Consider the following 11734-nt stretch of genomic DNA (forward strand, 5'->3'; position numbering starts at 1 on the left):
CATACAACATATAGAAAACTTAAAAATAAGCATGCTAGGTTGAACTTGGATTTTATTAAATTACAAAAAAAGCATGAAATCCTTAGGAAAGATTACACACTGATTGATAAAAACCACATAAAACTATTAGATGAATATGATGAATTAAACAAATTACATGAACTATTAAAATCATCCCACACTGAATTTGAAAAAGATTTTAAAATATTTATAGATGAATTTGATAATGGAGAGCATTATTTAAAAACTGATAATGTTGTGTTAGAAAGTGTAAACTCATTTTTAAAGCTCAAATTAATGCACTTCAAAAAAATAGGATTCTACCTACACCATAACAAATTTTTAATCCTGATAAAAGACAAAAAAAAAATTAATACCTAGGAAAAGATAATTTAATACACATAGATTAATAAATCTTTTCTTGGAGTAAGATGGTTTTCTTATGGATTAATTGGGCATATATCACACACTTGTACTATTTATAATTATACTCGTTCAGTGTGAAGACCTAAGATTCATTAAACAAGTAATATTAAACATATATCTAATTTATTTTTGCCAAGTGGAGAACCCAAACTTATTTGGGTTCCAAAGACTAACATTTGATTATCTTGTAAAAGTGGTCTCATACAAGACCCTGTGAGAGTATATTGTAAGTGGAAAGCAGATGTTAGAATCATATGACAAGAGATACGAGATAATTCATATCGTTGGAAGCTAGGAATGGAGGAAAGGTTACACTAGGAGATAATACCAATAGGAAAGTGGTAGATACATGCTTAATTGGAAACTTGAATAATTTTTTCATTGAGAATGTTTTATTTGTAGAAGGCTTAAACCATAATCTGTTGAGTATTAGTCAACTATGTGATAAGGGTTATATTATAAAAAAATTCTCTCTACCTGCATAATAAGCCCAAATGGAATTGCTTTTTGAATGGAATAAGGGTAAATAATGTATACATGCTTAATTTGAAGTGTATTAAATATCCTAATGATTTTTGTTTAAAAATATTTTTGATGAATCATGGCTATGGCATAGGATACTTTGTCATGCTACCATGAAAAATATTAGGAAAATTATCCAAAAAGAACTATTTAGAGGAATACCTAAACTAGACTTTACTAAAGATCACATGTGTGATGCATGTTAAATAGGAAAATAGGTGAAGTTCTCCTTTTATTTCATTAAGGATCTTAAAACTAGCAAACCATTGGAGATTATTCAAATGAATCATTTTGGACAAGTTAACACTATATATCTAAAAGGTAAAGTATTTGGATTTATAATTGTTAATGATTTTTCTAGATTTACTTGGGTTAAATTTTTATTTCATAAGGGTGAATCATTTGAGAAAATTAAAAATTTTAGCACTTGGATTCAGAAGAAATTAGGGTGCAAAATCTTATCAATTCAACGTGATCATGGAGGTGAATTTGAAAATGAAAATTTTGAAGAATTTTTTAAAGAGAAAGGAAATGATCACACTTTTTCAGCACCTAGGACCCCTCAGAAGAATGGGGTATTAGAAAGGAAGAACAGAACCTTAATTTAAGTAGCTAGAGCCATGTTGGTAGAATATTTACTTCTAAAATATTTTTAGGCTGAAGTGGTCAGTGCTACATGTTATGTTCTAAATTTGGTGAACATCATATCAAAATTGAATAAGACACCCTATGAACTTCTTAAGGGTTGAACACCAAATTTGTCACATTTGCATATTTTTTGATATAAGGTGTTCATACATAATAATGAAAAAACTTCTTTAGGAAAATTTGATCCAAAATCTGATAAAAGAATTTTTCTTGGATACTCTAGTATTGGAAAATCTTATAGAGTTTTTAACAAGAGAACTTTGGTAGTTGAGGAGATCACACATATTATTTTTTATGAATTTGATATTTTAGAAGAGCCAAGTTTGGACGAGGATCATATTAAAAATAACTTCAAAGGAATTGAAAAGATGAATTTGGAAGAAATTATGAAAAAATACCCATTGCCTAGAGAATGGAAATTTTCTAAGAATCACCCTAAAGAATTTATTATAGGTGAACATAGTGAGGGAGTTAGGACTATAAAAGGACATAATGAAGAGGTGAATCATTCTACTTTTATATCAATGGTTGAACTCATAAATATAACTCAAGCACTTTCAGATGAATTTTGGATTTTGGTCATACAAGAAGAATTGAATCAATTTATAAGAAATGATGTTTAGGAATTAACTGAAAGGCCTATAGATTAAAGTGTTTGAACTATGAGGGTGTTAAAAAATTAAATGAATGATTCAGGAGTTATGATAAGAAATAAGGCAAGATTGGTAGCTAAGGGTTACAATCAAATAAAAGGATTAATTTTGAAGAGATTTTTGTCCTTGTAGCAGGACTCGAAGTAATTAGGTTTTGATAGCCTTTGCCTATTTTAAAGAATTTAAATTGTATCAAATAGATATCAAAAGTGCCTTTTTGGAATGGGGTGATGCAAGAGGTTTTTTAAGTTGAACAACCTCTAGGTTTTGAAAATTCTAATATCCTTATTCACGTGTTTAAATAAAAAAATGCATTATATGGACTGAAAGAGATAGCTAGAGCTTTATATGAGATGTTAAGCACTTTCCTATTAGAGAGATCTTACGTGAAAGGTAGTATAGACACCACTCTCTTTTTGAATAAAATATGAGATGATATACTTATTGTACATATATATATTGATGACATCATATTTAGATCTATAAATAAAAAATTTTGTCATGATTTCTCAAAAATAATGAGTAATGAATATGATATTAAGTTTGACGGGAAATTTGAGTTATTTTTTTAGTTTTAGCATTAAGTTAAATGAGAATAAAACTTTTTTTATTAGTCTAAGTATATTAAGGACATCCTCAATAAATATGAAATGGACAATACTAAACATGTAACTACACCAATGAGTTCCTTAGTATAGTTGAATAAGGACCCTAAGGAAAAATCTGTTGATAAAAAGAAATTAGAGGGAATATTAGAACATTGCTTTACTTGACAACTAGAAGACCAGATATAATGTTCAGTATTTATTTGTGTGCTATATTAGTTTCTAATAAAAAAGAATCGTATTTGATAGCAGTAAAAATAATTATGAGATATCTTTTTGGGACTCAAAATTTAGGGATTTGTTATCCTAAGCACAGCTCTTCATTTGAAATTTTTGGATATTCTGATTCAGGCTTTATAGGTTATAGAGCTAATTAGAAAAGTACATCTGGGACTTGTAAATTCATAAGAAACTCTTTAGTTTCTTAGTCTAGTAGGAAATAGATTTATGTAGCTCTATTTACTACTGAAGCAGAATACATTTCCTTAGGTAGTTGTGTGGAACAAGTTATTTAGTTCAAATAATAATTTATTAATTTAAGATTTTTAATTGGCATAATTCCAATCTTTTATGATAATACTAGTATCATTTGCAATTTAATTAATCCTATTCAACATTCTAGAATGCAAATAGACATAAGTCATCACTTCATTAGACATTATATAGCTAAGGGAGAGATTGAATTGAATCATGTTACTACAAAAAATCAACTTGTAGATATTTTCATGAAACCACTAACTTTTGACATATTTAGTACCTTAAGAACCAAGCTAACTTTGATTGATCTTAATGCTTAAACTAAAATTTCAACAAACTTTAAGTGTTATATATATATGTGTCTATTTAGTTTTTCTTTGGTGGTTTGTTTTGTTTAATGTTGTGTGTTTAGTTGTGTATTTCCTTATTTTTATTATTGCGTGTTAAAAAAATAAAAAAAATAAAGAAAAGGAAATTATTTGTTTTTTATACTTTTTATTTCTAATATTTATGCTTTATTTTTAAGTGTTTTATTTGTACTGTATAATTTTTTTTTATCTTGTACAATTTCTATAGCATGTGCATGGTAGGTTTCAGAGTTTAGTATGTAGAACTAGGTTTTTCATAGGGGTTTATACTATACGATGACATCATCATTCCATATAATTTGTATAAATTTATCTATACGCATGGGGATGGTTTTACCAGTTAGGATCAGTAATTTATTGCTAATCGTATGTACAAAATCATATTTTCTTGTAAAATCCAGATGTCAGTTTCTATGGGGGACAACCCTAATCATCTTAAAAATTATCATTAATATTTTGATCATCCCAAACAAACACTTATTTGTATGTACAATCGTGTGGAAAAAAAGCTTGTACAAAAGGATGCCTTAGAAATGGCATTTTATGAAAAGCTGTTTTTCATTTTTATCCATTTTTATTCATATGTACAAAAATACTTTCAGCATGTATGATTTTAAAATCGTACGTACGATCCCATTTTCGTACAGTACGATTATTTATTTTTCTTTAAATATAAGGGTCTTTGAAATCATTTTATTCACTTTGATATCCATTTTAAATCCTTCTAGAGCCCTCATCTTAGAAATGGCTCGTTCTAGCAAACAAACTCGTGGTTCTAGGGATGCTTCTTATAGACTTCTCATTCAAGATGATCTTTACTTTTCTGTCATGCCTATGTTTGCCTCGACTCAACTTTATTTCATTCTCACTCTCATTTAATCCTAACACAAATAAACCTTTTAATATTTCTTGGTCAATATGTGATTTAATGAGGAACACTCTAGGATAACTTCTTATGTGCAGAAACATCATGGAAATAACCAAGGAATATTTAAGTAACTTTCTTTATCCAAGAACCTAGAGGATTTGAGCCCACACTTTGACCTCTAAGGCCGACTTTGAATGGTCTAAAATTAATAAATTTCTCAGAGGTGTCTCCCAAGTTAGTCTTTTGGCTCGAGTGTATACTTTGAATAAAAATATTCAGATCATGTAGCATTTTTATGAACTTTGATTATTCTTAAAGCTGGTGATTGAGTAAATATGACTCTACTCTTGTCCACAGCGACCTACATGATTATGAGTAAAAAAGCCGTATGATAAAGCCCAACGCATTAAGGACTACATGTACAACCTTTTTGAAATTGGACTTCAACACTATAAGAGGAAGAAAAACATGGCTTTACAACATCTAGTTGCCTAAAAAGTATATTCTTATTCATCATGATCCTCCCACTCAACTACCAATCTACTTCATTGATGCCACTTTTTGGGCACTTTTTCGGAGAGATCAGAATTTTTATAGTGATGATTCTAAGGGATAACGGGGAGCTCCTGCACCTACTCCAGCACCTAGATAAGGACCCAACAAAAACTATTTTCAAGAAATGGTCCAGCAGTCTGATCATTTGGAGACTCACTTTGATCAACACTTTGATCAAATTGAGACTCATTTAGATTAGTAAGATGCGATATATCAAGAAGATATGGGTTGTATCCATGGTCAATTTATTACGGTCAATACTAATATATCTATGATGAATAGCTACATTTCAATGTTCAACAACCCTCCTCCAGAGAGAAAAAGTTTCAAATTTCATTTTCCTGGCTCTATAGTCGGTGATCCACTGGACAGAATAACTATGGAGGTAGATGTTCATTGATCGTCGATGGATATTTTGAACCATAGGGATGTAAGTACCAGCCCGACGAGGGAATTTGATGATGGAATAGTTCTTGAAGAACCACCAATTTCAAGATGACCAATGGATGCAGAGGATGCTCGGAAAAGGCAATCAAGAGGTATGCTAGTGATAAATAAAAATATTGCTAATGTTTCCAACATCTTCAAATAGGTAGAAGGTAAAGGGAAAATGATTGATTCAAATTCTGATATCAATACGCCCTGCAAAGGTGAATAGCCATGAGCTGGAGGCATCTTCTTCAGGAATGATCATTTTTGTTCAAAGATTTGGAAATTCAATTGCTATCCCTGATAGTTGTGTGATAAATGAGAATATCCAGAATTCAGAAAATAAAGAGGTTATTCCGAAATCATACAGACAGGCAATCCAAACGGAAGTGGTTTAAGATCAGCATAAGGAGACAGTTGCGAACCAGATTATTGATCATATGACTGAGAAGATCATAGCTAAATCGGCAACTGACAACATATGATATAAAAAACCATATATCAAATTAAACTTCAGTGAAGATGAATCAATGTTATCAGCAGACGGGAAAGCAGTGCTTCTAAGCAAGGAAGCCGAAGTCAAGAATGCAAAGGTACTCAGTAAGTCCTAGGTATGCAAAGTTTTTGGTAAAGACATACAACCTCAGGTTGTATCAGGGGAACTTAGAAGACAATGGGATAAGTACGATAAGTTTCATTTCACCACACTCGGTATGGGATGGTTTCTCTGCTCTTTCAAATCGATGGAAGCAATGGAAGGCATTCTGACGGGAGGACCGTGGTTTGTGAACGAACACATAATCGGTATGGATCGCTGGACTCCAGAATTCTCATCATCTTCTATGAAAGGGCTTTCATCGCCCATTTGGATTCGAATGCCTCATCTACCGCTAAAATGTTGGGATGAAAAAAATATTGCAAAAATTACATCTAAAGTAGGAACACCTCTTATGCTAGATGGTAACTTGTTCCATTGGGTATGAACAGAATTTGCCAGAGCATGCATCTAAATCAAACTTGTTCAAAAACAGTCAGTTGGAGTGTGGGTGGAAAGTATGGGAGGAAGATACTTCCAAAAACTCGAGTATGAAAGAATATCAAGACTCTGTTTTGACTGCGATAAAATTGGACATATAAAAGGAGAATGCAAAAAATAGAATGCTGCTGAAATCATTAAGACTTCTGAAGAAATTTCTCAAGCTTCACAGAAGATGAAGACCGTGGAAGATAGCAGTACTTATGGCCCCTGGGTACTGGTGAATAACAAGAGAAAGAAGTAAAATTTTGCTCTCATTAAAGAGGTAACCAGAAAGACAGCTGCTAGAAACAATTCACACAAAAATATATGGAAAGCAACTACAGGTCTTGGGAATCCAAAAAAGACAGAAAAACAAAGCAACAAAATGTTGGAGTGACATTTAGTCAATGAAAATTGAGAAATAGAAGAAGGGTAAATTGTAAAAGGCAAAGTGAATTGTACAGAGCCGGAATGTAACGAACCAGCTGAACTTGATCAAAGTCACACAGAAGGTGAAACATCTGAAATTTTACAGGCTTCATGGGATTGTAAAATAGAGCAAGGAGCTTTGTCCATAAGCAACTCTTTTGAAATTATGGAAGAAAGTGTGGTAGATAATCCAGTGAATATAGTGAATGAAAGGTTTGAGAAACAAGATGAGACTAATGACAATACCAAATTGGTCAAGAATGTTGTACAAGAAAGCAAAAAATCTACAACCAAGGAACAGGGGGAAAGTAGCATCTTGATCAATAAAGTGTCTAACAGCAAAACTAAACCTGCCAAGGAAATGAAATTGCTAGGACCTATAAAAGGGAATCACAGAATGAGGAAAGGTGATGGAGGAGTAGAGAGGGCCGGGGCCTCAACCCCAAACCTAATTTAATGTCTTCAATCTTATTTTGGAATTGTATGAGAGAAAAGAAGAAAGAAGCCTCCAACTACTTAAGAAATATGGATGGAGAGAATGGACTATGTTTCATTGGTTTGATAGAAACCAAATTGGAAAAATTGGGAAGTGAAGAAGTCAAAAATCTGGTTGGGAACAAATGGGAGTCTTACCATGAGGCAGCTTCAGGAACTTCTGGAGGTATTCTAGTCCTCTGGAAATTCATAACAGTCTCATTTACTGTCATTGTCTCATTTAAACAATGCTTTATTGGCAATATTACCACTCCAAAAGGTATTATGGCCAAAATCTGTATTGTATATGGTAACAAAAACATATATAAAAGAAGGAAGCTTTGGAGTTTAATAGAAGAAAATATGAACTGCGAAGTGCCATGTTTAGTTGGAGGTGACTTCAACTGTCTAATGAACAAGAATGAGAATTGGAGGGAAGAGCTTTATATTATCTCAAGGTCCACAGGAAATGAAGGAATTTATGACTAATTATGACTTCCATGATATCAATTTTAATGTTCTAAACTTCACTTGGTGCAACAACAAAGAAGGCCTAGCAAGAATTTGGGAGAGGTTGGATAGAGTTTGGTTAAATTCCAAAGCTATGATAGAATTTTCTAATGCAGTGGTTAAGCATCTCCCTAGAATTTCTTCGGACCACTGTCCAATTCTTCTACAGATTGACAACAAGAAGCAGCATAACAATAGAGATTTCAGATTTGAGAACATGTGGTGTTCTTATGAGGCAGCAAAAGGCATCATAGCAAAATCTTGGAGGAAAAATGATTTTGTTAATTCTAATGATATTCTTGAAAGAAAAATTAAGAGGTCTCTCAAAAACCTTTACTTTTGGAGCAAAAAGAAATTGAAAGAACTAAATTTGAAGATACAAGAGTTGAAAAATGAGATTCTGCAGTTACAAGACAAAGAAGCAAAAGATGGAGGCATGAGCCACGAGAACCTTATTATTCTTCGTAGTAAGGTGATTGATTTCAATACAAACCTACCTAGAATTTCTACTTGGTGGAGACAAAGATCCATATGTTAGTGGATGGAAGAAGGTGAGAAGAACACTAAATACTACCATACATTTGTAACGGCTAAGAAAAGAAGCAACTGAATTTTACAAATTGAAAGGGAAGATGGATCACTGTAAACAAACCAAGAAGCTATTCATAATATTATGGAAAAATATTACTCAAAAAAATGGGGAAATCGAAAATGCTGTTTGGAGGATTGGCCTAAATTTAAAACTTTTGATTATATCCAGAAAGACAGTTTAAATATTTTGAAAGCTCATTATACCAAAGAAGAGCTGATATTGACGCTGGGGAAAATGGACAACAAAAAATCTCCTGAAGCTGATGGTGCCAACGCATGCTTTTTTAAAAATTACTGGAATATTATTGAAGAAGCAACTTGGAATGCAATTGATGAATTTTTCAAATCAGGAAGGATGCCCGAGCAATGGAAGGACACGGTGGCTGTGTTGATTCCAAAAGTTCAAAATGCTAAGGGATGCTCCAAATTTAGACCAATTTGCCTCTGCCAAATGGTCTACAAGCTAGCTGCAGGCATGATTCTTAAAAGATTCAAAAGTTGCCTCCCACAAGTAATATCTGACTATCAAGGGGCATTTGTTCCTGGAAGAAGCATTTCAGATAACTGCCTTATTTCTTAGGAAATCAAGAGCAAGATGAAATCGTCAGTGGCTAAACCGGGATATTTTGTCTTGAAGCTTGACATGGAAGAAGCATATGATAGCATGTGTTGGGAAACTCTAAACCAAGTATTGAAGCTCACTGGTTTTCCTGAGAAATTGATACAGTTGATTATGCAATGTGTATCTAATCCAAAATACTCTATAGTGATGAATGAAAAAATAACCAATTGGATCAATGCTCATTGCGACTTCAGATAGGGTTGTCCCATGTCGCCAAGTCTGTTTGTTTTATGTTCTGATCTTCTCTCCAAAGTTTTTCATGGTAAAAATGACAATTTGGGGATAAGATTAGCTACGAATATGGAGAAAGTAACACATCTAATCTTTGCAGATGATGCTCTTGTTGTAGCCGAGGCCTCTAGTAATAATGTTAGAACTTTGAAGAACATCCTCAAAAAATATTGTGGCTGGACAGGACAAGTAATAAACTCCAAAAAATCCACGGTCTTATATGGTAAAAAAGTATCCAGGAAAGAAGAAGCAAACTGAACAAATTCTTGGGATACAAAGAAGTCAAGGAACTCAGTTATTTGGGCATCAAATTGGCGTTGAGGAGACTTAAAACTGAAGATTTCAGCAACACTTTTAAAAAGGCTATGAGCAAACTTAATTCATAGGGAGCAAGATGGTTATCTTTGGCTGGCAGAATAATCCTCATCAAATCAGCCTACTCGAATATGATTTCTTATCAAGTAGCTCATTCACTTATTCCAAAAAGTATTTTGCTAAAAATTGACAAAATATGTAGAAATTTTTTGTGGCATAAAGAAAATTGAAATCAAGGCATGCACTACATTGCTTGTTCAAATCTTTGCCTTCCCACCTGTTTGGGAGGATTTGGCTTCGAAGGAGCATCAAAAAGGAAGGGACCTTTAAGAGAAAGAATGGCGTGGATGTATTTACAGAACAAATACTCATTTATCTGTAAAATTCTCAAAGGGAAATATGTTGACAAAATCTGGGAGGAAGGAATGAAGAGAGGATCTTCATCAGCTTGGAAATTTATCAAAGAAGGAATCAAGTTTTTGAAAACAATTGTAAGATGGGAAGTAAATAATGGTAATAGCATAAACATTACTAATGACAATTGGATCTTAGACCGAAACCTTAACACTTGGCAAGCAACGTGCAATGCTGCAGCTCTCTCAAAGAAAAAGGTATCTTTTCTTATGGATTAAGGCGGAAACTGGAATTTAGAGAAAATGGCTAATTTTTTCTCTAAAGATATGATAAATGTTATTCAACATATGGAAAAATGGGTGATTCCCATAGAAGACAAGTTAGAATTGATGTGTACCAATTCGGGGAAGACTATTTCATCTCTATGCGCTGAAGCCAATAACAGGAATCTTGAGAGCAATCTAAGCAAATTTACTTTGCTGAAAAAACTGATACTCAACCATAGAACAAATCTTTTCTGGTGGAGAGCGCTGAATGATGCATTACCAACTAACTCATGGTTATGTCATAGGAAATTAGCTAATAACTCAGCTTATCCTAGAGGATGCCAGATGAGGGAAGATATAGTGCATATTACTACTAAATGTTGTAAGCTAACTGAGATTATACTTAAACTGAGACATTGGGGATTCAACATCCCTTCCATTGAAAATCTTAATGAATGCATTGAAGAACTTAGTTCTAAAGCTGATAATGGCCTTGCAAAAATTTATGCAATGATTGTTTATTTTAGTTGGATGTCACCGAATCTAGGAAAACATGGAAAATCAAAACTTTCCCTTCCTTACACAGCAGCTGAAGTTACCTCTCTAACATCTTATCTTCAATCTGTTCCAACCGAGAAGAATTGGAGCACCAACCACCAATTGATGCACAAATCTTGGTGTCCCCCTCCTGATGGTTGGTTAAAGTTGAATGTAGATGCGACTTTGTTGAAATTGAACTCGGCGGGAATAGCAGGACTGCTTAGAGACATCAAAGGTTGAATGATATGCGCTTATGGAAAAAAGATGATACATTGGGACATTGCTCATCTGGAACTTAAAGCAATTCTCATGACATAAATCTATACTCAAGATTGGTTTTGTGAATACAAAGGTTTAATCATTGAAGGAGACAATGTGAATATCATAAAGATGCTCCAAGATTCTATAAGAATGAAGACTAATAAAGGTACGAAATTTGATCTCTCATTCCTACAAGTTTTCAATAATATTCGTATTCTCTATACTCCTAAAGAATATAATAAATTGGCCGATTATTGTGCCAAGCTTGCTTTGTTAGGTGATTTGTTTTGGGACTCCTTGGTTGAAACAGAACTTCCAACAAGTTTTTTACACTTTTTTAGGAAGGACTGTCATGGAGTCATCTTTTAGTTGCCTATTGTACTTCTTTCTTGAGTTTCATTAATGCAAGTTGCATCCTTTATTCAAAAAAAAAAAACCCTCCTCCAGATCATGGCCCCTCAAATTTCTAGGTGTACTTTATTATTATTTTTTCTACTGAGTTTTTGAGATTGATGTTATGATGTTTTCTTCTATGAGTGTTATGGTTATGTATGTTGTTAAGTCATTATGTG

At 33.0% G+C, this 11734-nt stretch overlaps 1 protein-coding gene across 1 annotated transcript; it reads left to right on the forward strand.

Moving 5' to 3' along the window:
* The first annotated feature begins 5624 nt into the window (after positions 1 to 5624).
* On the forward strand, positions 5625 to 9153 carry LOC110103834. Its single transcript, XM_020832692.1, has 3 exons — positions 5625 to 5661; positions 8099 to 8454; positions 8743 to 9153. The coding sequence occupies exons 1-3, from the start codon at positions 5625 to 5627 to the stop codon at positions 9151 to 9153; spliced, it is 804 nt and encodes a 267-aa protein (XP_020688351.1).
* Positions 9154 to 11734: the final 2581 nt, after the last annotated feature.

This window comes from Dendrobium catenatum, unplaced genomic scaffold, assembly GCF_001605985.2.
Source record: "Dendrobium catenatum unplaced genomic scaffold, ASM160598v2 original_scaffold_250152, whole genome shotgun sequence".
Lineage (NCBI taxonomy): Eukaryota > Viridiplantae > Streptophyta > Magnoliopsida > Asparagales > Orchidaceae > Dendrobium > Dendrobium catenatum.